The sequence below is a fragment of the Desmodus rotundus genome, chromosome 1, assembly GCF_022682495.2.
Source record: "Desmodus rotundus isolate HL8 chromosome 1, HLdesRot8A.1, whole genome shotgun sequence".
Classification (NCBI taxonomy): Eukaryota; Metazoa; Chordata; class Mammalia; order Chiroptera; family Phyllostomidae; genus Desmodus; species Desmodus rotundus.
Window position 1 is genome coordinate 176,587,247 of NC_071387.1, and position 26,177 is coordinate 176,613,423.

General features: G+C 37.0%; 1 protein-coding gene across 5 annotated transcripts in view; it reads left to right on the forward strand.

Annotated features, from left to right (window-relative positions):
- The window catches only part of PDE4D (phosphodiesterase 4D), a 1,245,374-nt gene that overhangs the window by 384,527 nt on the left and 834,670 nt on the right, over nt 1-26,177 (forward strand). For all 5 annotated transcript variants that reach the window (XM_071219656.1, XM_071219665.1, XM_071219669.1 and 2 more), the window contains one exon: nt 443-672. In XM_071219656.1, the coding sequence (XP_071075757.1) occupies nt 443-672 (230 nt within the window). The remainder of the gene's footprint in view (nt 1-442; nt 673-26,177) is intronic.

Consider the following 26,177-nt stretch of genomic DNA (forward strand, 5'->3'; position numbering starts at 1 on the left):
CTAAATATGAAGAAAAAATTAGGACTCGGTTTTTTCCTTTCTCTTCATAGGCATGTATGTAGGAATATGCCATATGTCAAAAATATGTTAAAGTGAGTGTTTTCCATAGAGGGTGAAACTATTTTTATTTACTCTTGATTTTATAGAATGTATGTACAAAGCTTATAAATCCTAAGAGTATTGAAGAGGTCAGTGAACTGTAACAACTGAGCTACTCTAAATATACTCGTGAACAAATTTAGTATTTTTAAAGTAAATGTAGATGTCAGTTATTAGTTCTAATGTGTTCACCAAATACTGTTCTGTTAATATTATCACTTTCTAGTTAACATTTTTCGCATATAAGTTTCCTTAATTTCTTTCTCCAAAATATAAAGACATCTGGTAATGATAAATAATAGGACTTTTTTGATTGCATGTACTTTCTTGCACTTTGCCTTAGGCCTCTGAGGAGACACTGCATTCCAGTAAGGAAGAGGAGGACCCTTTCCGCGGCATGGAACCCTATCTGGTACGGAGGCTCTCCTGCCGCAGTGTTCAGCTGCCCCCGCTTGCCTTCCGACAGTTGGAACAAGCTGACTTGAAAAGTGAATCAGACGCCATTCAAAGACCGACCAGCCTCCCCCTGAAGATTCTGCCACTGATTGCCATCACTTCCGCAGACTCCAGTGGGTGAGTGCCCTTGGGCAACCTTTGCCCATTTTATATTTTGGAAGGTGATTGGTTTCTGTGGTCTTCTGAGATTTTGTGGCTCATTGTTTGACTTGTGTAGGAGTAAAGTGGAGATTCTAGAGCTAAAGGAAAAAAGGGTGATTTTTCTCAGGTACCATCACTATCTCTGCAGGAGTAGATGTTTTAGTTAAAATGTTTTATGAGGAGTTGAAAAGTATTAGTGAATGATAATAAACATTTGGGAAAGGAGATTTAAGTTTATAAAATTAATATTAGTCATAGGTAATTTAATAAAAACTTCTTAACAAATGAGAACGAATGAACAAATTATCATGTGTGCATACATATCTGTAATAGTAGGCAATGCTCATTGATGCAAAGCAAATTTGGAATCAAGAATAGATTGTACTGTAATTAGAAGCAAAGGCAATATGCAATTATATTCATGAACCTGGTAATTTGGCCTTTGACACTTAGAGGTATTGCTAAGCATAACACTGTTTCAGCTCCCAGCATAAAGTGGTTTTATTCAGGATTAGTATGTATAGAAGAATCATACGCAGTTGTGTCTCCATAATGCAACCATTGTATTTCCATTGCTTTGCAGAGTATTTGTGTTTTTATTCTTGTTTTTCCTGTTTACCAATAGAGTTTTTACTCGTTAATAGAAATGTTTTCACATAAACAACTGTGAGAGAAACTGAGGAGAGCGGGCATTGTACATTATTTGTCCTTTCAGCCAGCTGCATGTTTAAAAAGAACAAGGAGGAAGTCAATAACCCGTACTTGGACAGACTCTGAACATTTACTAAAACCATACGAACAAAATAACTTATTATTTTGTAAATTCATTGTTTGCCAAGTTCAAGGCATGCCCAGGGCAGGTACCTTTTGGATTTCCCTATAAGTTGTGAGAAAAGTTGTGATCAAGAGAATTTGGCCAGTAACTGTTCTCAAAGATATTGAATTTAGCTGTTTGAATTGTTACAGACCAATTAAAAGAACCTATGTTATTCAAAGGTATGAGGGAATTACTACTAGGTAAATAAAAAGACAACAAATTCTTACTTGAAGCAATGGAAAAAGGAAATGTGCATTTGGGTTTGTTTTTGTTTTGTCTGAACCATGCATACAAAGAAGAATGTGTACCTATTGATCAGACACATTAGAGCAGGTGGGAATTTTCTAAGGTAGTGTGACCTGGATATTCTTTGAAAAATACTGTCTCACAAAGCTGATTCCCCCTCTCTTTGGGATCAATACCACTTACAGTTCATCTGTGTAAAGGGCAGGATTCACAGATGCCACCTGTGTCAGAAGTCATCAAAACCACCCTGAGTTTCCATGGTTTGCTAGGAGTGTTCCTAGGACTCAGCAACTAGTCATATTTAGAACTGGGATTTACTACAGCAAAAGAATAGAAAGCAAAATCAGGAAAGAGAAAGGCACATAGGGCAAAATCTGGAGAAAATCAGACACCAGTTTCCAAGAGTTCCCTTTTGCAGTGGAGTCAGAAAGAATGAACTTGATTTCTCAAGTAATCAATTGTGACAACACATGTTAAATGTGTTCACCAGGAAAGTAATAGGGAAGCCTACTGAAGAATCATTGCTTGCATGAGTTATCTAAAATAGTCAAACTCATGGGAAGAGAGTAGAATGGTGGTTGTTGGCTCTGGAGGTAGGGGAAACGGGGAATTGATATTCAGTGGGTATATAGTTGCAACTATGCAGAATGAATAATCTCTACAGATCTACTGTACAGAATTGTGCCTAAAGTTAACAATACTATATTGTTCACTTAAGAATTTTCCAAGAGGATAGACCTCATCTTAAAAGGTTTAACCAAATGAAAAACAATAAAAATACAAACCAGAAAATATATGCAGTGCCCAGAGTTGTTTGGGGGCTGCTCACTTAGGTCCCCTCTGCCCAGCATGTACATGAGTTCCAGGTTCCCAGTAGAAACGCAGTCGCTCAGGGTCAACCACATTTCTTGCACACACAGTTCAGTCACAGTGAGCTGCTCACATTGCAGAGAACGATGGGAATCCTCTTGAAATCCAAATTCCCAGATGCCAACTACGGGTCAACCTTTTAAACAGACTTTTAAAACAATAACCTCAGGCCTGACATTAACTCTTCTTCTCAGCAGGTTTATCTTAGAATCATTATCTTGCTTTCTACAAATCTGAATAATTATAATTAAAAAATTATAATTATAATTAAAAAATAAGCTAATTTAAGCTTGTGATAGATTCAATTAACTTTGGTACATTAAAACGTAGGCTTCTAAACATAATTTCTCATACTAAACTATTGTTATGTGACATGCCCTTAAAAGAAAATGATGTAATATATTTAATCCATGTGTATGTAGTCGGGCAATGTGTATAATTAAAAATCTCAAGTAAAAGCTAAGCTTATTTAATTAAATTTAAATGTGTTGCTAAAAACAAATAGTCTCCACTATTAGTCTCCACTATGGAGGTTCAGAATTGTCTGTATGATAGTACTTCTTCTGTTGGTTCCAAGGTTCTTTCCTTCTTAATCAAGAATCTAAGAATCAAGTATAAGCAAAATCGTATTTACCATTTACCAATTTATTCAATATTTTGGAGGAAAGAATTTGTGTGTTAGAGGAAGAAACAAGAGTGACTTTTCTGTACTAGGAGGCAGCCAGGAGAAACCATGGACGAGAGTGGCCAATCAACAAAAAACAAAGACTCAGAAGGTATTAAAAGAATTGCTATTGTTTAGGAAGCTAAAGTGATTTGTAAATTGAGTATCTGAGAAACAGAAAATTTAGGAATATATTTTTCTGGAATGCCTAAGCTTTAAAAAGGAAATTGAAGGTAAAATTGGGGGTTATACTCTGTAGCCATTTCAGTTAACCAAGAACCTCAGATTCCTTCACAGCTATCAGAAAGAACTAGTGGGAAATTTAAACTGTTTTAGCAAGGGTTGTCTATAGCCCAGAACCCCATTATTAAAGGTTAGTATGCCCCTAGATCCCATTGTCAACCTACACAGAGACATTGGCAATTGTAAATCTTTGGTGGGAAAGCGGAGTTCTTACTTTATTAACATCGTAACCTTTTGCTCTTTCTTCTGGTGTATCAGTACATCATGTACTTGCTTATGCAGTGGTTCAGAGTCTTGTGCCATCCCTTTAGGAAGCCTTGGTGTGGCCCCAATCATAACTGGTTTCTGCAGGGAACTTGGGCTTACAGAAATGAATGTTAGAAAAGGCAAGTATTAGCTTCCTTATGAAATGCTTGGGTGAAGAGACTGAATTCCAAAGGGCTTTTCTTAAATTACCACTTTCATAATTATACTTTGGGTTTTTAGCAGGCAATATAAGTGTGTCCAAATGTACATTATTTAACAATTTTCTTCAAATATGCCTAAGGCATTAGGTTGTCTGTGTTGTCATTTAGCTACCTTTAGAAATTTTAAATGATCACAACACAGAATTGTAAGACCTGGGATGCTGAGTGCCTTCAATTCACACACCAGTTAGTTTTCCATACAGAGTGAGATCACCCAGGTTTCATGGCCATTTATTGACTCGCACTGAAGTGAGAGAAACATCTATCAACAGCTTTAAATGTTAGGAACTTGGCAATGAAGTAGTTTGGAATGCCAACGCTTTCTATATTTCTCTCCTAAGTAGTTTTCTGTATGTTTACTTTAGAAAAAAACTATAAGTGGAACCTAATCAACACAACAAACAAGCAAGCAAAATAGAACCAGAGACATGGAAATAAAGAACAAACTGACAGTGACCAGAGGGGAAGAGAGAGAAGGATAACCAGGGAAAGAAGGGCAAGGGTCAAGTCAAGGAACAAGTATAAAGGACCCACGGACAAAGACAACAGTGGGGTGGGGATTGAAAGGGGGAGTGGGTAGGGCAGGGTAAAGTGATGGGGTGAAAGTGGGGACAACTTTAAGTGAACGACAATAATAAATAAATAAATAAAAACTTTCTATGAAGGTATAATTTGCATGCAGTAAAATATGCAAATCATAAGTATACATCTAGATATTTTCTACATATTTAGATACTCTTGTAATTAATCACCACCCAAGCTAACTTCTAGTACTAAAGATTAGTTTTGCCTCTTTTTGGATATTATATAAATAGGATCATATATGTGTCTGGCTTCTATTTCTCAAGATGGCTTTTGATATTTATTCATGTTGGTGTATGTATCAATTGTTTGTTATTTTCCATTGTGGAGTAGTATTTCATTGTGTGAATATATCATAATTTATTTGTCTATGCTGTATTATTGATGAATATCTAGGTTATTTCTAGTTTAGAACTATTATGAATAAAGTCACTGTCCACATAGCTATACACATCTTTTTGGGGACATATGCAGTCAGTTGTCTTAATTATATTCCTAGAAGTGGAATTTCTAATGCTAGGTAAGCCAATATTTGTTTTTATTACTGCCCAACAACTTTGTACGAGAGTTCCAGATGTTCTGTATCCTCACCACCCTGGACATTCTCAGTCTTCTTCATTTTAGCTCCTCTGGTGAATGTGTAGTGATATCTTACTATGGTCCTAATTTATATTATCATGATTAGTAGTGATATTGTTTTTCTCCTAATATGATTATTAAACATTTGGATCTCTTCTTTTGTGCTATGCCTATTTAAATGTTGAATATTTACCAGGTTTTTCTTTTGCTTATTGATTTCTGTGGGTATTTATGTATTCTGGACATGATTCCTTTGTTAGTATATGCATTGTAAAATGAATATTTCCCTCAGACCATAACTTGCATTTTTACTTTGTTTATTTTTAATATGATGGTAACCCCAGCCACTGTCGAGTGTATGTCTGTGTGTGTATGTGTAAGGAAAATTGTCAAAGTGAAAGGTCAGGGAAAGAGATAAGAGAGAGGATAAGAGAGATCGCAGTAAAATCAGGTGAAAGAAAGGAGAAGGATAGACAGAGAGAGGGGAGAAACAGTGAAAAGAAAAGAGTGGAGTGTTTGTGGTGAAGACAAAAATGAAAAGGGATAAATGGACACAGCTTGATAAAGGGAAAGCAGGTGACGAGAATGACAACCTACAGGACAATTTATTTAGAGACAAAGACAGTTGATTCCTTGATTATTGAATGGTGGCAAATAGGACTACCAGCCACTAAGAGGGCTGACATGAAATGGCAATAAGTTCTTAGGTTGATAGCAGAGTAGTGAGTGGTTAAGAGTGGAGACTCTGGACTTTTATGGTCCAAATATGAGTGCTGCCTCACCACTTACTAGCTGTATGACCTTGGGAAAGTACTTATCCACTCCATGTTTCTAATTCCTCAAGGCCATGGACAGGAATAATGGGAGTACCCACCTTTACCTCATGAATTTGTTGGGAAGATAAAATAGCGAGCTCTATTTTTGGCATATTGCGAGTACTTAATATATAACAGCCACAACTACTGTTAGCCCTATGCTTATAAGGCAACATATTGCAACAAATCATCTTTGTTTTGTTGAATTAGGTTCCTGATTGGAATCATCTTCAAAGATCCTCTACTAATACCTCTTGGGGTAGAGAAGGATATTCTACTAGATTTAGGAGTTAACCAGAAACTTATTCCTGGTTCATAAATCTAAGATTATGGACTTGTCACATTTGTAAGAAGTCTACATCTCACTTTGACTTGTGTCCACAGACATCCCCTGCTGTCAGGCATTGTTTGGTTACGTTTAGAATGAGAATGGAGGTCATCTTTACTCCTTATGTCCTCCTTGCTTTACTTCTGTTAACAGTCCTTGTTGAATTCTACCTGTCTCCCTGGTCAGAATCCTCAGGAGGAATTCAGAGCTCCTTTTTGTACTGACTCTGGCACTGGCTTGCTTTCCCTGCGTGGTCCATGTATGTCCCCCCGGATACTGTGAGAAGAGTTTAGCTTGCCACACATGTGGAAACTGCTCCCTGCACACAGGTGGGAAGTTGTGGGAGCAGAAGGAGGGAAAGAGGGGAGTAGTACGAAATCTCTCTAGCTGTGTTTCACTACTGTACTACTTCAGCTATAATAAAATGACAGCCAAGGAGCAAGTTGTCCCCTGGTGACATGATGGCACATCTCTGGATGGATACATATTCAGGGATTTGTGAGTGAAGAATATCACAGACTTTCTCATCACTAGTGTTCTATTACCTGTCGGGAGAGGTACATTGCATACATTTGTATTCCTATGCCCTATTAACAAAAAGTAAATAAAAAGAATTTAAAGGAGGAAATGGTCACTCTTAGGAAGAAAATAACTCCTAAACATAGGGGACAGGATTACATTAGTTACGTAGGACTTCATTTTACAAGGATCTTCCAGAAACCTTTCCTTGAGTTATATACCATTCACAGAGGCAGCCGCAGATGCCAATCAGACATCTGAGTCTCTGGTCAACCACCCAGTAGCTGGTGTCCTTGAATACACACAGTACATTAGAGTGAACATAAAAATGGTGATTTTCAACATTTTGTTACTAAATCAAAATCCAAACAGAAAATAAAAGAAAGGAAAACAGAACCTTCATTAAAGCAGACATATCTGGTCTTTCATGCTTGATTTTTTAACTTAATAAAGTTTTAACAGTATTCAAATATTTCATAATTGAAATATTTTGGATATAAGGATTTGTGAAGCTAAAGGGTTATATTTCACAGTGTAACCATAAGACTTGTACCTTCACACTGGATATATGCTCAAGTTTGAAGAGATTTATCTGACAAGTTCTTATTGAAAGGTATGTGAAAGGCCTATAACCCGCTAGGCAAACCTTTCCAAAATTGTAAATGGGCACACATAATTGTGGTTGCGAAAGATTCATTAGAAATACAGTATTCTTGAGCAGGATTTGGCTCTTAAAAGAATCACCATGAAGGAACTGAGAAGATTACTCCCAATAATCTTGAAGATACATGCTGCATAAGAGAAACTGGATTCCTTTGACTTTGGTTTATTCAAATGCAATTTATTGACATACTATTTGTTGCAAGTTCTCCACAAAAAATTATAAAACTTTTGTTTCTAAAGCTTTTACTCTGCTTTTATTAGCCTAGTTTTATTTTTACTTTGAAATTTGAGATTTTTGAGATTGAAATCAGAATCCAGGAGTAATGGAATACTTTAGTGTGTATTCTCTTAACAAATGACATCTTATTTCCAGAAGGAGTAGTAATTCGTGAAGCAAACCTAAAACAAACAGCTTAACAATGCTGACTATTTTTCCTTATATATCACAAAATGTTTGATAATATCTGTCATGTCCTAAATTTACAGAACAATAATTATTAAACTCCAATTTCTTTTTCAGACTACTATAGTTTCTTTACATTCTCATAGTAGTTTCTGGCTACCCTGAATTGGGGATACCTTGAATGGACTAATACAATACCACAATATTTTACTCTCTATCTGTATGTCAGTAAAGTAACATGTACGAGGGGAGGGTTTACTTTTGTAATCAAAGGTTTCAATCTCACCAGGCACCTAAGTTCTTAAAAACACCAAAGAGAGTGACAATTTGTGTATTTACTGCGCCAGAGCATCAGGTACCTGTTTCCAAATCTTTATTACTCCAACTTGTTAAAGAGTAGAGATTAGTTGGGGAGTTCATGTTTTCTAAAAATGAGCCCTGTAAGGCATTTATTTGGCTATGAAAAGGTGTCAAATAACAAGATACCATGACAGAGTTGCAGAGCTGAAAAAAAGCACTTTAATTATTTCCACTTGGGAATCATAATTTTTCAGTTCCTCAGATGGTCCCCCCTCACAAACACTACCTTGTTTGACTGACCTTATGTAGCCCAGAATTATTCATCACTGAGGAGTTCAGGGAGAGTTATTTAAAAGTTGTGTTCCTCTGTCTTGCAATAGTAGTGTGTTTATGAAAAGAAGGAGGTGAAAGCACTCTGACTGAATGGTTTTTATTTAATTATTATGTACTGTATAAATATGTATGTTGATTCAAAGTCAACATTGACCCAAGTGTATTACTTTGAGAAATCTGAAACACAAAATATGTGTTCAGCTGAAATTCAGGAAAGGATGAAATTATCAAACTTTTTTCCCCTACAAATGAGCACTACAGAATGGTAAAGGGATTTCTTTAAAATTAAACTATATACATAAAAGGAAGTATAGGAAACACATATCACCACCTGTGTCGAATATATTTTCTTTCACTTTTGCTGAAAATCCTGACTAGTTGGTTAGAATTCTTTCTAAAAATTTAGGATTTAAGTATCATTTATCATACCTACTTATCTCATTTGTTTATAATCTTCATCCACTTGAAAGAAATTAGATGGAGCCATGCATTTTTAGACCTTTTCTAAATCTGTAGAATTCAATCAAAATAGTATGCCATTTAGTTAAGTTGTTTTGTGTCATTTATTTAACATATTTGGACTGACTTTATTTGATGGATTAGCATCATTTACACTAAACTTGGTGGCTCTGAGCCTGGGAATGGTGAAACTGACCTTTGTCCACATTGCCAAATAGGTATTCTGACTTTTATTCCAACGTGATTCCTAAAAACTTGTGACTAATGCTAAATGTCATAATAAACACACACCCCTATTGTTATGTGGTAGCTATAATCAGAAATACAAAACTTTAATATACATGATAAGTAATTTAAAATATATAATTTACAACATCCAAATAAGATTTAAAGTATAAACCTTAGAATACATAACTATTATACTTCGCAATTCACTCTCTGAACCTTTCCCTTTTTTTTGTCATATATTTTAGGAGTGTTCTCCTTTTTTTCCTCCTTCATTAACTTTTGGTATCCCAGTTAACATGTGCCTTTGGCTTTCTTATTTCCTCAATATTATTTAACTCAGATTAACTTTATTTCTTGAAGCCATGTATTTCCTCCTGTATTACAGAATCAAGTTAAATTGTGTAAATATGAAGAACACTTGTAGATGAATCCAACAAGTAGTGTGTCATATTCACTATATCCTGAGCTATGAGCTGAAGGTGCAGGTCTCAAGAAGACCAACATAGACTGTTCCTTTGTAGAATTTAGAATCCAGTAAGGCAGACAGACAAAAACCAGGATACTACAATCCTGTCTGTTAGATATAATGTACAAATATAACCAGGGACACATGAAGTAATGTGGGATATCCTAGGAGAGTAAATTAAATAGGCTTGTGAGCAAAACTCACACCTGAGCTGAGACCTAAAAGAAGATGGTACCTGGTAGAGAGAACAGCAGAGACAAAATCTAGACACAAAAGAAAGCAGGGCATCTGCATTCAAAATAACTAACAACTAGTCCAATAGGTCATAATGAAAGATTTTTTGCTTCAGCAATATATGTGAGGTTTTGGAATATTTTCCAGGAGTGTGAACCACCAAGGTACAGGCACTAAGAAGGCAAACAGTTTAATTAATCCCAAATTGGAAAGTGGGGGTACAATGTGAGAAAAATAGGGATTTGATGGCATTTGCAATAGAGTAAATGAAGTGATGAATTGTGGGAACTTAGGTGGGTATGGAAATGAGTGAATAAAAGAGGGTACAGACATAGAAAGGGCTCAAGGCCTCTAGAAGTCTCTATGATGTCAAACAAGTGAAAGTAGAATAGCTGAACAAACTGAAAAAATAGGGGGTTATATTTGGAGGAGAGGATGTTCGAACCTTAAGACTTAAGTGTTAGAGGTCATTTAAGGTGTGTTCAAGATGTAAGGGGTTGCCACGGAAAAAGGTGAATGTGGTGGAGAAGAAGTATTTGAGAAATTGGGAGGTTTGAGGAAGAGGTGACTCCTCTACATCAACACTGAAGTCACTGAGTATGGAAGCAGGACTCCCAATGTCAAGGTGCTGACAGTTGGGACATAGTGACCAGGAAGACTGGCAGAAATCAGTGAGAGGATACAGATGACTTGTCATGGTTGTCAAAGGAGAGGTTTTACAAGAGGGTGGAGGAGTGATGACCAGCAAGTTAATGTGAGAACCAGGAGAACACCAATACTGCCACGGGAAGAGGCACAGGGCACTGAGAACAGGAGTGGCCTCCTTCTAGTGCACTGCGGGGAAGTGACGTCCTCAGCAAAGAGCCATGTTTGAAAGAAGGCAGGATGTGGGGTGACTGTTCAGTGTGCAGACTGGGGATGAATCCAAGTCTCTTGACCCTGGAACAGGGTTCCAGAAGACTTAACTGAAAGAAAATGTGGGGAGAATGACAGTGGGGGTTTGGACAGGAGAGAGAAAGCATAGAGCAATGTGGAGGTAAAGGACTGGAAGAACACAGAGGAGAGGAATAATCTATCTCAGGTTCTCTGAGATATAATTATTATAGCTGAATTCCAAAACATTTTGAAGAATTGATCTAGTTCTCTCACGCAGAGATTCAGGGAGAGTGAAGTGGAGCCTAGTTAGTAGGTCTTTCAGAAAGGCCACAAGGGTTGCCCTGGTCCAAACAAGTAGGTCTACAGTGGTGTTCCTTGGTTCCTAGTACTTTCATCATCTGTTGGGAACAGCAGCAGCTTCTGCTGTTTGAGGAATTTTGCATCTTTCCAGCAATTCAGCTGTGTCCTATTTATTACATGTTGTGGAACACAGAGAAGGATCTGATGTTTTATAATGTGCATCATTTTTTCAGTCAGCATAATTTTAAATATTTTTGTATTTAATTCTAATTATTTTGCCAATTGTAATAACTACTCAGGTATTTTAAATTAGCATATTTGTTTTTAAAAAAGTTTTTGTTATAAACGATCATTGTCTTAAATAATACTACTTTCTTAAATATTCTTAAATACTATTTTGGGGGTTCAAATGTTAATCCAGTTTATCTTGCTGCCAATTATAGCTGTAAAATCTAGAATGGCATTGAATTCTACGTAGACAAATTCTATTTGTAGAAAACTTTCTTCGGCAATTGGGCTACTAATGTGGCCCTAATGAAATAGCATGTTATTGCAGACTATCTGACAGCAAGCTGTGTTCATGCTGCTTTCAACCTAACGCTATTTGCCTGGGTGAGACCTGGGGCTCAAGTCTTTATATGATGCCTCTGCAAACACAACTTTTTATTCTTGTCTTTTCTGTGACTTTCTGGGGGTCATTATTTTTGTTTGGTTTGGTTTTAATCCTCACTTTCTCAAATTAGTATTTGTGACTAGAATTTAGCAACCAAGGAGCTTACAAATGTGATATGATGTTTGTAAAATGCCCTAACAAAGGATATTAATTATATTCTACTGAGACCCAAGCACAGAGAGTTTCATTGGTCTTAAGAAGAAATGTAAAGTTTAATTGATTTTCAGAGGATTACTACAACAAATAAAGACCAGAACTCATATCTTCTTATTTTGATTTGAAATGTCTGGCATGTTTTGTTCAATATCCACTGAAAAAAACTGAGGTGAGGGCTAATGATTTTAGGCTTATTAAGTGTTTCTATAAAATTTCCCTATAATCGAAAGACATACTTTTCAGTTGGCAAACAGTAAATGGATGATGAAAATTCACATTCATCGACTATTATCTAGTCATTAAGATGATCATTATAATAACTATAGGCAACACAGAAGGACTTGGGACCTTTCGGGAAGAAAAGCAAAGTACACGAGCATATCCGTTTTAAAGTTATAGCACTGAAAAGCTATATATGCCTGCATGTAGCTAAGAACTAGAAAGCAATGTGAAAAAATTATATTTTTTGGGTCATAGGATTGTGATTATTTTCCCTCTAATCTTGATTTCTATTAATTAAAATGTCTGCTTGCCCAATCAGTAAAACTACATAAAAATTCCATTCATGATTTATTTTCAGTTTCGTTTATCTAAGTATCTGTTGAGACTTTAGTATATGACAAGCAGTATTTTAGGTGCTGGGAGTATATTTATGAATAGATAAAAATAAAATTTGTGGTATTTTGTTTCTCACATATAATTCAGTAGAAATTTTGATACATATGAGGGAGAGGGGAATGCTTGGACCTTTCAGAGTTCTCCTGGTCACTTTGGGTAACCGTGCCTCTTTTGGCAACTGACTCCCCCAAGAGATAACCAGCAGAATCTATTGACCAAGCAAAACTAAATATCATTTTCACTGAAATAAAGGACATCACCTTTAAACTTAGAAATATTCCAGAAGTGCAAAGTAAAGATATTTATAATGTTGTAGAACTTGGTCTTGCTAGGTGGAAAAATGGTTGAGACTGAGCAGAATTTAAAGACCTTGCCAGGCATTGCAACAAGGGAGGGGCTCTGTATGCTCTTTTTTTCAACTTCTGTTCCCGTCACTCCATTGCTTGGGAATGTAACCCTAGGGATAGTCAGAGGGATGAGAACTCACGGAAGGTAAGATGTAGAAAGTTGGTCTGGTTGGGCAGTATGCAGCACTCTTCTGTTTGGGAGGAATCTCAGGGTAGGGGAGAGATGGTCCAGCCTTCTCCCAGGAAAGCTACAGGGGACACATACGCCCTCTGTACTCCTTTCTGGCAGTTAGACATCAGTATGATCAATCCAGTGCTCCCATTCAGGACATTGAATGTCGAGTTGATGGCTCATACCCACTGTCACGTGCCCCACTATTGAGTGGAAAAGTTAGTGGTGTGATGGTTGTGGTTGCTGCCAGTGTGATAGTGGGAAGAGGTGGTGGGCAGCAGAGTCCTAGCAGACTCATCCTGGCTGCGCATACTTCCACTGCATCCTGCTCTAGTCTGGTTTTTCAAGCCTCTCTATCTGTTGACTTGTATCTTACATTCTTTTGATCAATTCCCTTTCCTGCATAAGTTCATCAAGTGTTGACTTCTATTGTTTGTACAAGTACACAGTGCTTAATGAACTTATGAGGCTTTCCCATTCTAGAAACCAAAGTAAGGAAGGGCTCTGACTTTTTGAGAATTTTAATTGTAAAATCAGTAGTAAAACTTAGTAGGGAGGAACCAAAGGGAAAAATTGAATTTTCATTTCAGTGCCTTTTCTCATAAAAAGGTAACAAAAAGGAGAGTGGTGGAGAGAAGAATCTCTTGGGATGTCCCTAGCAAAGTTTGTGAAGCTCTCAGTGAGGAGACAAGGGCGGGGCTTCATTGTAATTACTCCCTTTTGACTGTTCAAGCATTAAAATGGACTGTAATGAGAGTGGTTTGCATGGCTATTAATTAAGTGCATTTTAATTACAAATCACATGTCTTTTTTTTTCTCCAGAGAATAATCTTTCTTCATAAGTACTACTTTATTTTAATCTCTCTCTCTCTCTTTCTATTTAGAAGGGTTTTTTTTCCTGAAGGAAAATTAACTCTATTGGTAGTCTACGGAGAAAGGCCTCCCTTTGAATATGGAAACGCGTCTATCTAACTCTTCCTTCCATCCAGGGCTACATTTATTAGAATGTTACCGGTATAGAATGTTGAAGATAGTTGTGAAGAATAAGATGAGAAAGTGTTGATTAAACTTTTGTTATAGATATCCTTGTCCTATAGAAGTCATTATCTGGTTGTGTGTGCATGCATGTGCTCATGCATGCGTGTGCACTCATATACATGTGTGTGCATGTGTGCGATCTACTTCAGAAGAAGTATTTCAGAAACGTCATTTCCAAAGCCTGTCATCAGTCTGCAGGGTCACCTCCTGGAAGAGAGGACACAGGCACTTTGCCTCAGCATTCTCAGAAACCCCTGAGTGCTCTATTTCTCTTCTTGGTAAACTCTCTCTACCTTAATACAGTATCTTAATTATATTCACAGCTTTTCAACCTCAATTATAATTCTGTACTTCAGAATCTGTTTTCTTTTCCCACATTCCCTCCTGTAAAAATATCTATTCTTTAGGGCATCTCTTCTAGTCAAATATAAAGGATCTAATAAGGTCATTCTTCATGAGACAGGAATCATTAAATTAACTTAATGACTTTTTCCAGTGGTAATGCTGGAATTGTGAGGAATGGATAAATATTTGAATTTCCCAAATTCTTCAGAATATTAATTGCATATTCCATACTATGTCTTATAGCTGAGAAAAAAGTGGCTAGTTTAACAAAAATGCAGTTGGAATACTTTAGAAACAGATTCTAGCATTGGCAATAAAAATATTGAGGAAATTAATATTACAGGATGGTACTTATCTTTCTTTGGCTTTTTTCTTCTCGATGAACACAGAACTCTTTCTCCTGTGTCTTTTATTTTCACTCTAAAATGTTTGATATTAAAGTTGAAAGATGGAGAATAATATATTACTACCATGTGTCAGACCCTGTGCTGACATTGGACATGTTTTATGTTTTTTTTCCACTCAGAACAGCCCTCAGTTAGGTACCATTATTACCTTTATGTTATGGATGAAAAAATCCCGAATCCTAGAGAAAGTAAATGATTTCCCCAGTGTCACAGAGAACTAAAGTATAAACCAGTATCTTTTGAATATCCTTGGTCTTAACCAAGATATGCCAGAATGTCAAATCTGACATTCACTGTACTATGTAGTCCATCCAAATTTCCATACCTGCCACTGATAGAGAAAAGCTTTCATATAACTCCACTCTTCCCTTGAGAACACCGGAACCTTCTCTGATACCTGCCTGAACTCCCTCCCCTGTTTCTGAAGAAGATCCTGCTGACACCTACGATGATCTGAAACAATGGCAAGAGGTGAAGGTTATTATGCCAAAGTAACCCTCACCTGGTGTATAAGAGACTAAAGTGATTAGGGTTCCTCCTGCATTGGAGATCCCAAGAAAACTGCGGGTCAACTCTCCATGAAGATCCCCCACATCTGTAGCCCAGTTTACCAATAGAAAACTATATCTTTAGTGCTAGACAGCCCCAGGTATTTTGGTCTGAAAAAGTTAATGCACCTTTAACAAATGTAAAAGATCTCCCCTAGGAATATCTTAAATGTGGTAAAAATCAGTCTTAACAATAGTGACCTAAAGTCAGATTTCATTGTTGTAAATTAGCAGTTAACTCAAACCCTTGCCCATTCAAACTAATGTGTTGTCACATAACACCAAGATCCATGATTAAACTGCCATAGATTATTGCTTTAAAAGTTGAAAGCCATTATTTTTAGAGAAATGACGTTTTACAATATCTTATTGGAGTCTGTTAATTGATTAAAAAATCAGGAAACATTGGCAAAAAATAAAATTAGCATCAATTGAAATATTTGTATCACTTATTTTATTTAAAGGACATTTCATCCTGAGAAATAACTGACTTCTTTGATTACCCTCACATCACAACAAAATAAAGTTGTTTTTGGATGGCTTCTAATTTGCATTTAAATTATCCTATGGCAGTGTTTTGTAAGCATAAGCAAACAAATATTTCTTGAGTGACATAGGCCTGTACACCTGAGAGAGAAATATATCATCTACAAAATTAAAAAATATGGGTTTTACTAAACACCTCTAAAAACAAATTATAATGATCTGTGTTTTCCTCCTGGAGTTTATCTTTGTAATAATGCTTCAAAAGAAGAATAATTATAATATATTTTCTTTGGAGGAGGCGTAGGACATGATGCTGCTTGAGGAATACTGGGGGTAAAAACCATGTGATGTCCTCAAGTAGAGGGGCTTTCTTTTACTGTTTATTATCTTTACTGCTGGCTCTAATTGTATTCTAAAATAGTTTTATGTTGTAATCTGCAAGTGACCTGGAGATACAGTGGAGAGGTAGGAGTAATGGGTGAGGTCCTTGTGAATGATAAAATAGCCTATGAGGGAATGAATCGGACAAAATCTGCATACCTGGACAGATGAGTTAAGATTCAGAAAGACAACGTAGACCAGGGGTTGGCACATTACAGCCTGCAGGCCAGATCCTGCTTGCCACCTATACTTATTTAACAAGTAAAGTTTTCTTGGAGCAACACTACTAATGAAGAGTAGAATAGTTGTAATGGAGACCATTTGGCCCTATGAGCCTAAGACATTTAGTATCTGACTCTTTAGAGAAAATGTTTGCTGACCACTGACTTAGGCTGTAAGCAGTTAGTGAGTGGATAACTTACCAGGACATTAGGCTTTCCAAGTATCAAACGACCATAATCATGTTAGATGTGGCAGGAGGGAAGCCAAGGTGAGATGAAGCTGTACAGTGCTCGTGCACGCATTCCTTCATTCTCCAGAGTGGGTGAGTGCTGTCTCTGAGACAGGAGTGATGTCAGGCACTCAAGGGCGTGAAGAGGCATAGTTCCTGTTCTCACAGAAATGGACACTGTGATACACTAGTAGACAAATAGTAGGCAACATAGACAAATACCCCTGCTCTCATGGATCTTACATTTTAGCCAGGGGAGAAAGTAGAGAAAGGAGTATGAGGTATGATATACCTGGAGAGGCTGGAATTTAAAGTAGAGTGCCCAGGGGATGTCTCACTGAAAGTAGGACTTTAAATAAAAGTTGAGAGGACTTGAGGAGCTAGGCATCCTGATAAAGTGTCTCCATAGAGGGCAGAGGAGTGACAGAGTATAACTGAAGAGCAACGTGGAGCCCCAGATTTTTTAAGTTAGAGAATAATGAGCATATTTGTATAGTAGTTGGAATTGTATTGGCCCAGTTGGACTATTATAACAAAATACCACAGACTTTGGAGGGTCATAAACAACAGAAATTTATTTCTCACAGTCCTGGAGGCTGGGAAGTCTAAGATCAAGGCATGAGCCTACTTGTGTTCTGGCGAGGGCCATCTTCCTGGTGCATAGCCAGCATCTTCTCCCTGTGTTCTCATGTAATAGAAGAACCTAGGGAGCTCTCTGTGGTCTCTTTGTATAAAAGTATTTGTCCCATTCATGAGGGCTTTACCCTCATGACCTAAGCACCTCCCAAAGGCCCCACCTCCTAAAATCATCTCCTTTGTGGTTAGGATTTCAACATACAAATTTTGAGAGAACACGAATATTCAGACCACAGCATGAATGAAATAGTGAGAGGGGAAAATGGATGGTGCAGGAAGTTGCTGGGACAATGTCCTTGAGTAGAAAAGAGGGGAATAAATCTAGTGTACAAGAGGAAGGCTGGCCTTGCATCGGAGCAAGGTCATGTTATCAGTAGCAATATAAGAGAAAGTAGAGTACTATATGGCACAGACGCAGATAAGTGGGTAGATGTTGTAGCCAAAATTGTACAAGTTCTCTTCTAATTGCTTTAATTTTTCTTAATATGTGCAAAGACCCTGAGGCAAAACAGAGCATGGTATTATCAAGGAGTTAAAATATGGGAAGTGTAACTAAAGTATAAAGTAAGCAGGAGCGTGGAGGAAGATGAGGCTGAAGAGGTAGGCAGATTGCAGAGATAAGCCAGACTAAAGATATTAACAATGGAAAACCCATGAGGCAAAATCAGATTTGCCTTTTTAAAAGATCACTGTGGCTACTGTTAGAAACTACATAGTAGATTGGAACTAGAGTATCCATAGCAAGATCAGTCAGAAAGCTATTTCAGTAATTTAGTGGGGAGTAATGTCAACAAAGTCTAGAGTAGAGGCAGTGGGTAGAAGAGAAATCGGCAGCTTATGTGAAATATTTAGAAGCAGAATAAATAGACTTACTACTCTTCTATTTGGGTGTAGAAGAGATTGCCTATGTAGAGCAAACAGTAAAAGAGAAGAGAGCCTGGGAATGGATGTGGACACTTAGGGGAGAGAATTGAGATCTTGGTTTAAGAGACTGACTGGGGCAGCTGTGCAATGCCAAGGAGGAGAGCCAAACTACACAACTGGCTAGCAGTTAAGAGATAGATCAACAAAATCATGTCATGTGTAAGAAGGGTATGCTCTCTGTACATTAATCTGGCCGGGCCTAAATGTGAGTTACTTCTGATTTTTTTAAATCTTGAAATTATATTGACTAATTTTACTTTTAAGAAAAAAATATTGAACTTTTCATTTTCAAAATGAGACCAAACTAAAAGTCAAAATCCTAAAGCAAGATTGAGTCAGAACTTAACAGGTAGATAATGTTGATTGACTTGATGTCAATGGCCACTTCCAGTTGTCATGCTCATGCCCATCATGTAGGTCTTTCCTCTTTTGATGTTTCTTTCATGGGACCAGTGCATTTTAATTTCTGCATCTCTCCTAAATATGTGTATAATACAGGCTTTGTGAATAAGCCTTCTCTATACATCTTGCAGGTGCAAGTAGCTTGCAATACTGCGTATGTCCATCCTGCATGTTGCTAGATATTTCTGCTCATAAGTATTTATAGCCTTGCAGACCCTATCAAAAAGGGTTCTGCTAGATAGAATTAAGAAATGACTATGGAAATAAAAGAATAAGAGCTGGTCTTAGGGGTCTAGTTCTCCAGTTAGTCTAGGAGGTTGGGGATCTTAGAAGTGTTCTGAAGCTAAACAACAACTACAATAACAACAAAAGACAATGCATGGAACAAGTTACTCCACTTTGAATAAGGCCATATTTCTCACCTGAGCAACAAGAAAAAGACATATTATTTTCAATAAAACCCCACACCAATTTAGAGGAAAAGTCTCTGTAGCCATGGAGTGTATACTAATGAAATATTATCATGTAAAGCCACATCGGAAAATTTAAGGAAACAGATTTTACAATAAAGATTTCTATACTTGGGGAAGATATTTTCCTGATTCTAAGGTGAACTTTGAACAAGGAATTGGTATTTTGGAGACCTGTTTCCATGTTCTGTTATTTTCCTGTTTTTGTCATGGCTAGATGCCATGGTGTTCTAGGAAAAATTCCCTGTGATAGACTACTAGGAGAGCAAAGCAGGGAGTGTGAGTGGAATGTGTGGGTGAGTACATCGGGGTAGGAGTGGAGCCATGTGAGGAGAGAGTAGTTATTCAGTTATATTTCAAGCCTTGAGAACAGTCTAGGTTAAAATCTTCATCTGTGAAATGAAACTTTTGGGGCACCAGAATGTTATTGCAAAAAAGGAAAATTATTAAATCTGATTCCCACACTCTGAGATTTTTTGGCTAAAATAGAGAATGAGAGCATAACCTTTAAGTCCAGAGTGGACTAGACAAATTGCTTTGATTGACCACATGCTAATTAAAAAAAGGAGAAGGTAGAGAGGAAATGTCGTACAATCTTTTGAGTCAAACCTTTCTCCATTCTTAAAGATTTTGTATTCTCATTATGAGAAGTTACTTTATTTTTTTCATTGCTTTATATTTTTTATTATCCTTGCTTATTCTATGACAGTTATCCCAAGTTTTTCCCCTTTGCCGTCCTCTGCCCAGCCCAACCCCTGCTCTGGAGTCAATTCACACACTACTGTCCATATCCATGGGTCAATTATACATGTTCTTTAACTGATCCCCTTCCCTTCTTTCCATCATTTCCCCCCAACCCTCTCCTCTGGCAGCTGTCACTTTGTTCCATGTTTCTATGTCTCTGGATCTGCTTTCCTTATTAGTTTTTGTTCACTAGATAAGTGTGGTCATATGGTATTTGTCTTTCACTGACTGGCTTATTTCATGTAGTATAATAGTCTCCAGTTCCAACCATGCTGTTACAAAAGGTAGGAGTTCCTTCTTGCTTTCTGCTGTGTACTATTCATTATATAAATGTACCTCAGTTTTTTGATCCACTCATCTACTGATGGGCACTCCTGCTGTTTCCAGCACTTGGCTATTGTAAATAGCACTGCTATGAACATAGGGGTACATGGTGTACCCCTTTGAATTGGTGATTTGGGATTCTTCAGGTATAGTCCCACCAGTGGAATCACTGGGTGAAAAGGCAGTGCCATTTTTAGTTTTTTTTGGAAATTCCATACTGTCTTCTATAGTGACTGTACCAGTCTGCATTTCTGCCAGCAGTGCACTAGGGCTTCCATTTCTCTGCATCCTTGCCAGCACTTGCTTGTAGACTTATTAATGATGGGCATTCTGACCAGTGTGAGGTGACATCTCCTTGTGGTTTTAACTTGCATCTCTCAGATGGCTAGTGATGTTGAGCATCTTTTCATATGTCTCTGGGCCATCTGTATGTCCTCCTTGGTGAAGTGTCTATTCACGTCCTTTGCCCATTTTTTAATTGGATTCTTTTTGTTCCTGGTGTTGAATCATATGAATTCTTTATATATTTTGGAGATTAAACCCTTGTCTGATGTATCATTGACAAATATATTCTCCCATAAGGTCAATTCCCTTTTCATTTTGATGGTGGGTTTTTTTAGCCATGCAGAAGCTTTTTAATTTGATGTAGTCCCATTTGTTTATTTTTTCCTTTATTTCCCTTGCACTAGAAGATATATCAGCAAGCTCTGTGGGATATCTAAGATTTTATTGCCTATGTTTTCTGCTAGAATTTTTATGGTGTCACAACTTATATTTAGTCTTTTATCCATTTTGAGTTTATTCTGGTGTGCAGTATAAGTTGGTGGTCTAGTTTCATTTTTTTTTAATGTACCAGTCCAGTTATCCCAACACCATTTGTTGAAGAGACTGTTTTTACTCCATTGTATGTTTGTTCCCCCTTTGTTGAATATTAATTGAACATAGATACATGGGTTTATTTCTGGGCTCTCTATTCTGTTCCATTGATCTATGTGTCTGTTTTTATGCCAGTACCAGACTGTTTTGGTTACAATGGCCTTGTAGTATAGTTTGATATCAGGTATTGTCATCTCTCCAACTCTGTTCTTCTTTCTCATGGTTACTGAGACTATTTTGGATCATTTTTGGTTCCATACAAATTTTTGAAATATTTGTTCTAGATCTGTGAGATAAGCCATTGTTATGTTAATAGGAATTTTGTTGAATCTATAGATTGATTTGGGTAGTATGGACATTTTAATGATGTTAATTCTTCCATTCCATGAACATGCTTCCATTTATTTGTATCTTCCTCAATTTCTTTCATTAGTGTTCTATAATTTTCCAAATATAGGTCTTTCATCTTCTTGGTTAAATTTATTCCTAGATACTTTTTTGTCATTGTTGTTTTTGGTAATAAAGGGAATTTTTTCATTAGTTTCTCTTTCTGATAGTTCATTGTTGGTGTACAAAAATGCCATTGATTTCTGAATATTGACTTTGTGTCCTGCTATTTTGCAAAATTTTCTTATCAGGTTGAGGAGTTTTTTGGTGGAGACTATAGGGTTTTCAATGTACTATCATGTTGTCTGCAAATAGTAACAGTTTTACTTCTTCCTTTCCAACTTGGATGCCTTTCATTTCTTTTTCTTGTCTGACTGCCATGACTAGAACTTCCACTACTATGTTGAATAAGAATGGTGAAAGTGGACATCCTTGTCTTGTTCCTGATGATAAGGGAAAAGCTTTTAGTTTTTGCCCATTGAGTATGATGTTGGCCGTAGGTCTCTCATATATGGCCTTTATTATGTTGAGGAATTCTCCCTCTATTCCCACTTTGCTGAGTGTTTTTATCATAAATGGGTGCTGGAGTTTATCAAATGCTTTTTTTGTATCTGTTGACATTATCATGTGATTTTTGTCCTTCATTTTGTTTGTGTGGTATATTATGTTTATTGATTTGCAAATATTGTACCATCCTTGCATCCTTGGGATAAATCCCACTTGATCATGGTGTATGATCTTTTTAATATATTGCTGGATCTTGTTTGCCAATAGTTTGTTGAGGATTTTAGCATCTATGTTCATCAGAGATATTGGCCTGTCATTTTCTTTCTTTGTTGTCTTTACCTGATTTTGGAATTAGGATAATACTGGCCTTGTAAAAAGAGTTTAGGAGTCTTCCCTTTTCTTGAATATTTTGGAATAGTTTGAGAAGGATAGGAGTTAGTTCTTCTTTGAATGTTTGGTAAAATTCGCCTGTAAGCCCTGGCTGGTGTGGCTCAGTGGACTGAGCACTGGCCTGCAAATCAAAGTGTCGCCAGTAGATTCCCAGTCAGGGCACATGCCTGGATTGAAGGCCAGGTCCCCAGTAGGGGGTGTGCAAGAGGCAACAACACATTGAGGTTTCTCTCCCTCTTTGTCTCCTTCCCTTCCCCTCTCTAAAAATAAATACATCAAATCTTTTTTTAAAAAATTCACCTATTCAGACTTTCCGCTTCTTCTTATTTAGTTTTGAAAAGATTATATGTTTGATATGTTTGATTTAGTTTTGAAAGATTATATGTTTCTAGAAATTTGTCCATTTCACCCAGGTTGTCCAATTTATTGGCATATAGTTGTTCATTGTAATTTCTTACAATCCTTTGTATTTCTGTGGTATGGGTAGTTTCTTCTCCTCTTTCATTTCTGATTTTATTTATTTGGATCCTCTCTTTCTTGAAGAGTCTGGTTAAAAGTTCATCAATTTTGTTTATCTTTTCAAAGAATCAGCTCTTGGATTCATCGATCCTTTGAATTGCTTTTTTAGTCTCTGTGTTTTTAATTCTGCTCTGATCTTGATTATTTCCTTCCTTCTACTCACTCTAGGCTTTGCTTGTTGTTCCTCTAGTTCTTTTTGATGTAGACTTAGGTCGTTTATTTGAGATTTTTCTACCTTCTTTAAGTAGGCCTGTATTGCTACTAACTTTCCTCTCAGGACTGCCTATGCTGTAACTTTAATTCTGCCCCTTTCTGTAAGAGCTCAGCAACTTCTTTGGATCTCCAGCGGCTGGTTGTGTGCATGCTTTCCTCTCTTCTTTTGAGTCTTCTAGTCTCCTCTACAGAGAAAATGCCAGGTTAGGGGGAAGAGGGTAGCTGCAGCTTTGGTCTGAAACTGATTCAGTGATGGTACCCTCTCTAAGAGCAAAAAAAAAGTTACTAATATACTATAAATCAGATAAAAGTGAATATTTAAAATCACTATAAATTTAGGGTAGTACATATCACAGATACCATAAAATATTAAAAACCTATATATTATCAACTGCTCAACATAATTCTATAATACTTTTTTTCTCTATACTTTTGGCTACATATTCTTTAATTGTCTCTGTAAATGACACTGATACTTCCTATGGAAAATTTAGAAAGATAAATTGAGACTTTTCTCTAGGATGATTGATTTTTAAAAATTATTAATGGTCTTAGGGGACAAAACCAAGGGGGAGGGTGGAAGAAAGGGAGGGAGGTGGGTTTGGATGGGGTAGGGGGTAGGGGTGGGGAGAAAATGTAGACAACTGTAATTGAACAACAATAAAATAATTTAAAAATTATTAATGGTCTGGAAAGTTAGGTAATGACTTATAAATTGTTTAACTCATCAAATTTGGAGAAACCTTAATATTTTTCTTTCATATATGAGCTGCAATATTTCAGGACATGGTATATGTGTTTTGACTGATTTTATATACTCCTGGTTTAATGGCTTAACAGTTTGTCATTGAGTTCCTCATTAAAGTGACAGAACATGAATTTTTGATCACCTTTATCAATGTCAGCATTTTATGTCAAATCCTGAAAAAAATTTAAAAAATTTAAATGTGTTAATTTGATTTACTCTTCTCCATTAATTAAGTCATTGAGAAATCCATAGGCCAATTCATCATTTCTATTTGAAATTTATCTCTTCTTCTTAATAAATTAACACATCTGAGATGATCTGGAAAAATTCTTGCATGTTGCAGCTTGATATTGTCTGAATAGTGTCTATTGATCCAATCATTCTGTCTTATTGCATTTTTACATATTCCAATAATTGCATTAGAAAACTTCTCTTTATTCCTTAGTTCTTTAATTAAAAAGTTAAAGATTAAAACAAAGTATCTTCTATATATGTGCAAACCAGGAGCCAGGGATTTCTCACCTATGTTGTTCAAACATTCAAAACATCTTTCCAAATTCACTACTTGATACTGTAAGAATTTTTATTTTACTTTGACAAATTTTACAAAAGCATTCAATAAATGCAATGCCAGGCCTCATCCCAGAACCATGGAAGGTGTTTATGCAAGCACAGAGCCCTGCAGCTTAAGCTTCATTACTTTCACCACAAACCCACCTCTGCTCCTCCTCTTTCTCTCCAACACCTCCCACGGACTCACACTCATACACACCCATGCTGTTTCGTGTTTTTTTTTTCATCTGTCTATGTGGGTGGGTGCGATAGTGTTGTTGAAAGATTTTATAACACAGGACTCTAAAATGAAGCCTCTGCTATGGTTGTAGGCACAGCTCAGGCCACATTAAAGTCTCAGGTACTGGACTGATATAGTCTGGGAGGAACAGCCAGGGAGCAGGAGTGTTTATGAGGAGTGCCAAAGGGCCAGATCTTGTCTCCAAGTGGTCAGGGGCCACAGAACTGTCCTACTGGCCAAAGGCTGTTGACTAATTTAACCAAAAGGCACAATTGTTGCTTGGACCCACCCAGATTACCTTTTCTCCCATTATAAGTCAATATCCTATTGACATTGCGACCACCTGTTTTATTATTCAGTGTTTCATGCCATGTACAGCCTAGACTATCCACCTAGATTTGGAGTTCTTGCTTTTGCTCCATTATCTGATTCAGAATTGAGTCGATTGCTTTTCCACCTTTGCCTGTGGAATCTACAAGTACAGAGGTCTTAGAGGTGAGCTCTTATTCTTCCTTTCAGAAAGAGTATCAAATAACTTTGTCAGTGAGGAAGTGAAGCACAGCCTCCTCTGATTGAAAGACAAGAAGAACTTAGGGAGCAGGAGGCAAGGACATACAATTATTCCTTTTCATGAACAGCACCACAGAGAATCTGTTGATTTTATTTGGTGGTAAATCTTCCCATGGAGAAGGGAGATATGAATGAAAGAACCTCTAGGCAGGTGGCAAGGATGGTTGCAAAGGAAGGAGGTAGCTCTGTATAATGGAGGACTTTCTCCTACAGGAGGATGAAAGGGATGGTTGCACTAGGAAGAGGAATGATGTGAGAAATAACCTAGCCTGCTGCAGAGAGGCAATCCTGGTAGCTGGCTCTCGTTGTGGATGAAATGACTGGCACAGAATATTAAACAGGAAAGTCCCCTCAGCTATATTGGGTGGAATCCTCAGGCGTGGATGAGGAGCTGAGTAATCTCTGCAGTGTTCTGAAGCTGGAAGCCTGAGCAGCTTCAGGCCAATTTCTGTGATATCCCCGGGGATTCCCTCCCTATTCTGATTAGAGAAATAGACTTGGATGGGCAGCATATTCCTGCAGGTTGGCAGGCACCCACTGAACAGAACAGGTGATTTGCTGCTCAGGCTGCACATGCCAATTGAATTGCCAAGCATGCATCCGCCTGGGCGAAATACCTGCTAAAATTGAAATGATCGCTGGCTAGATGGTTTGGACCCAAAACAATATCAACTATTATATTATAAATAGTGTTTTAATTTTTAAAAAGTGTTATGTGCTCATGATAGAAAGTTTAAACAAGAGGAATATGTACTAGAATGCCTTTTTTTTTTTACTCAGATTCTCAGTGACCCAGTCCCTCCCCTGAGACACAACCACCAGAGAATCTATACATACACTAGCATTGTATAACTACTTTCAATTATTAAATATTTACATTGATACTTTTAGAGTATGCAAATAAAAGTCAATTTAATTGTAATAATTGCAATCACTTTGAAAGTTTTTAAAATTTTGTGTAATT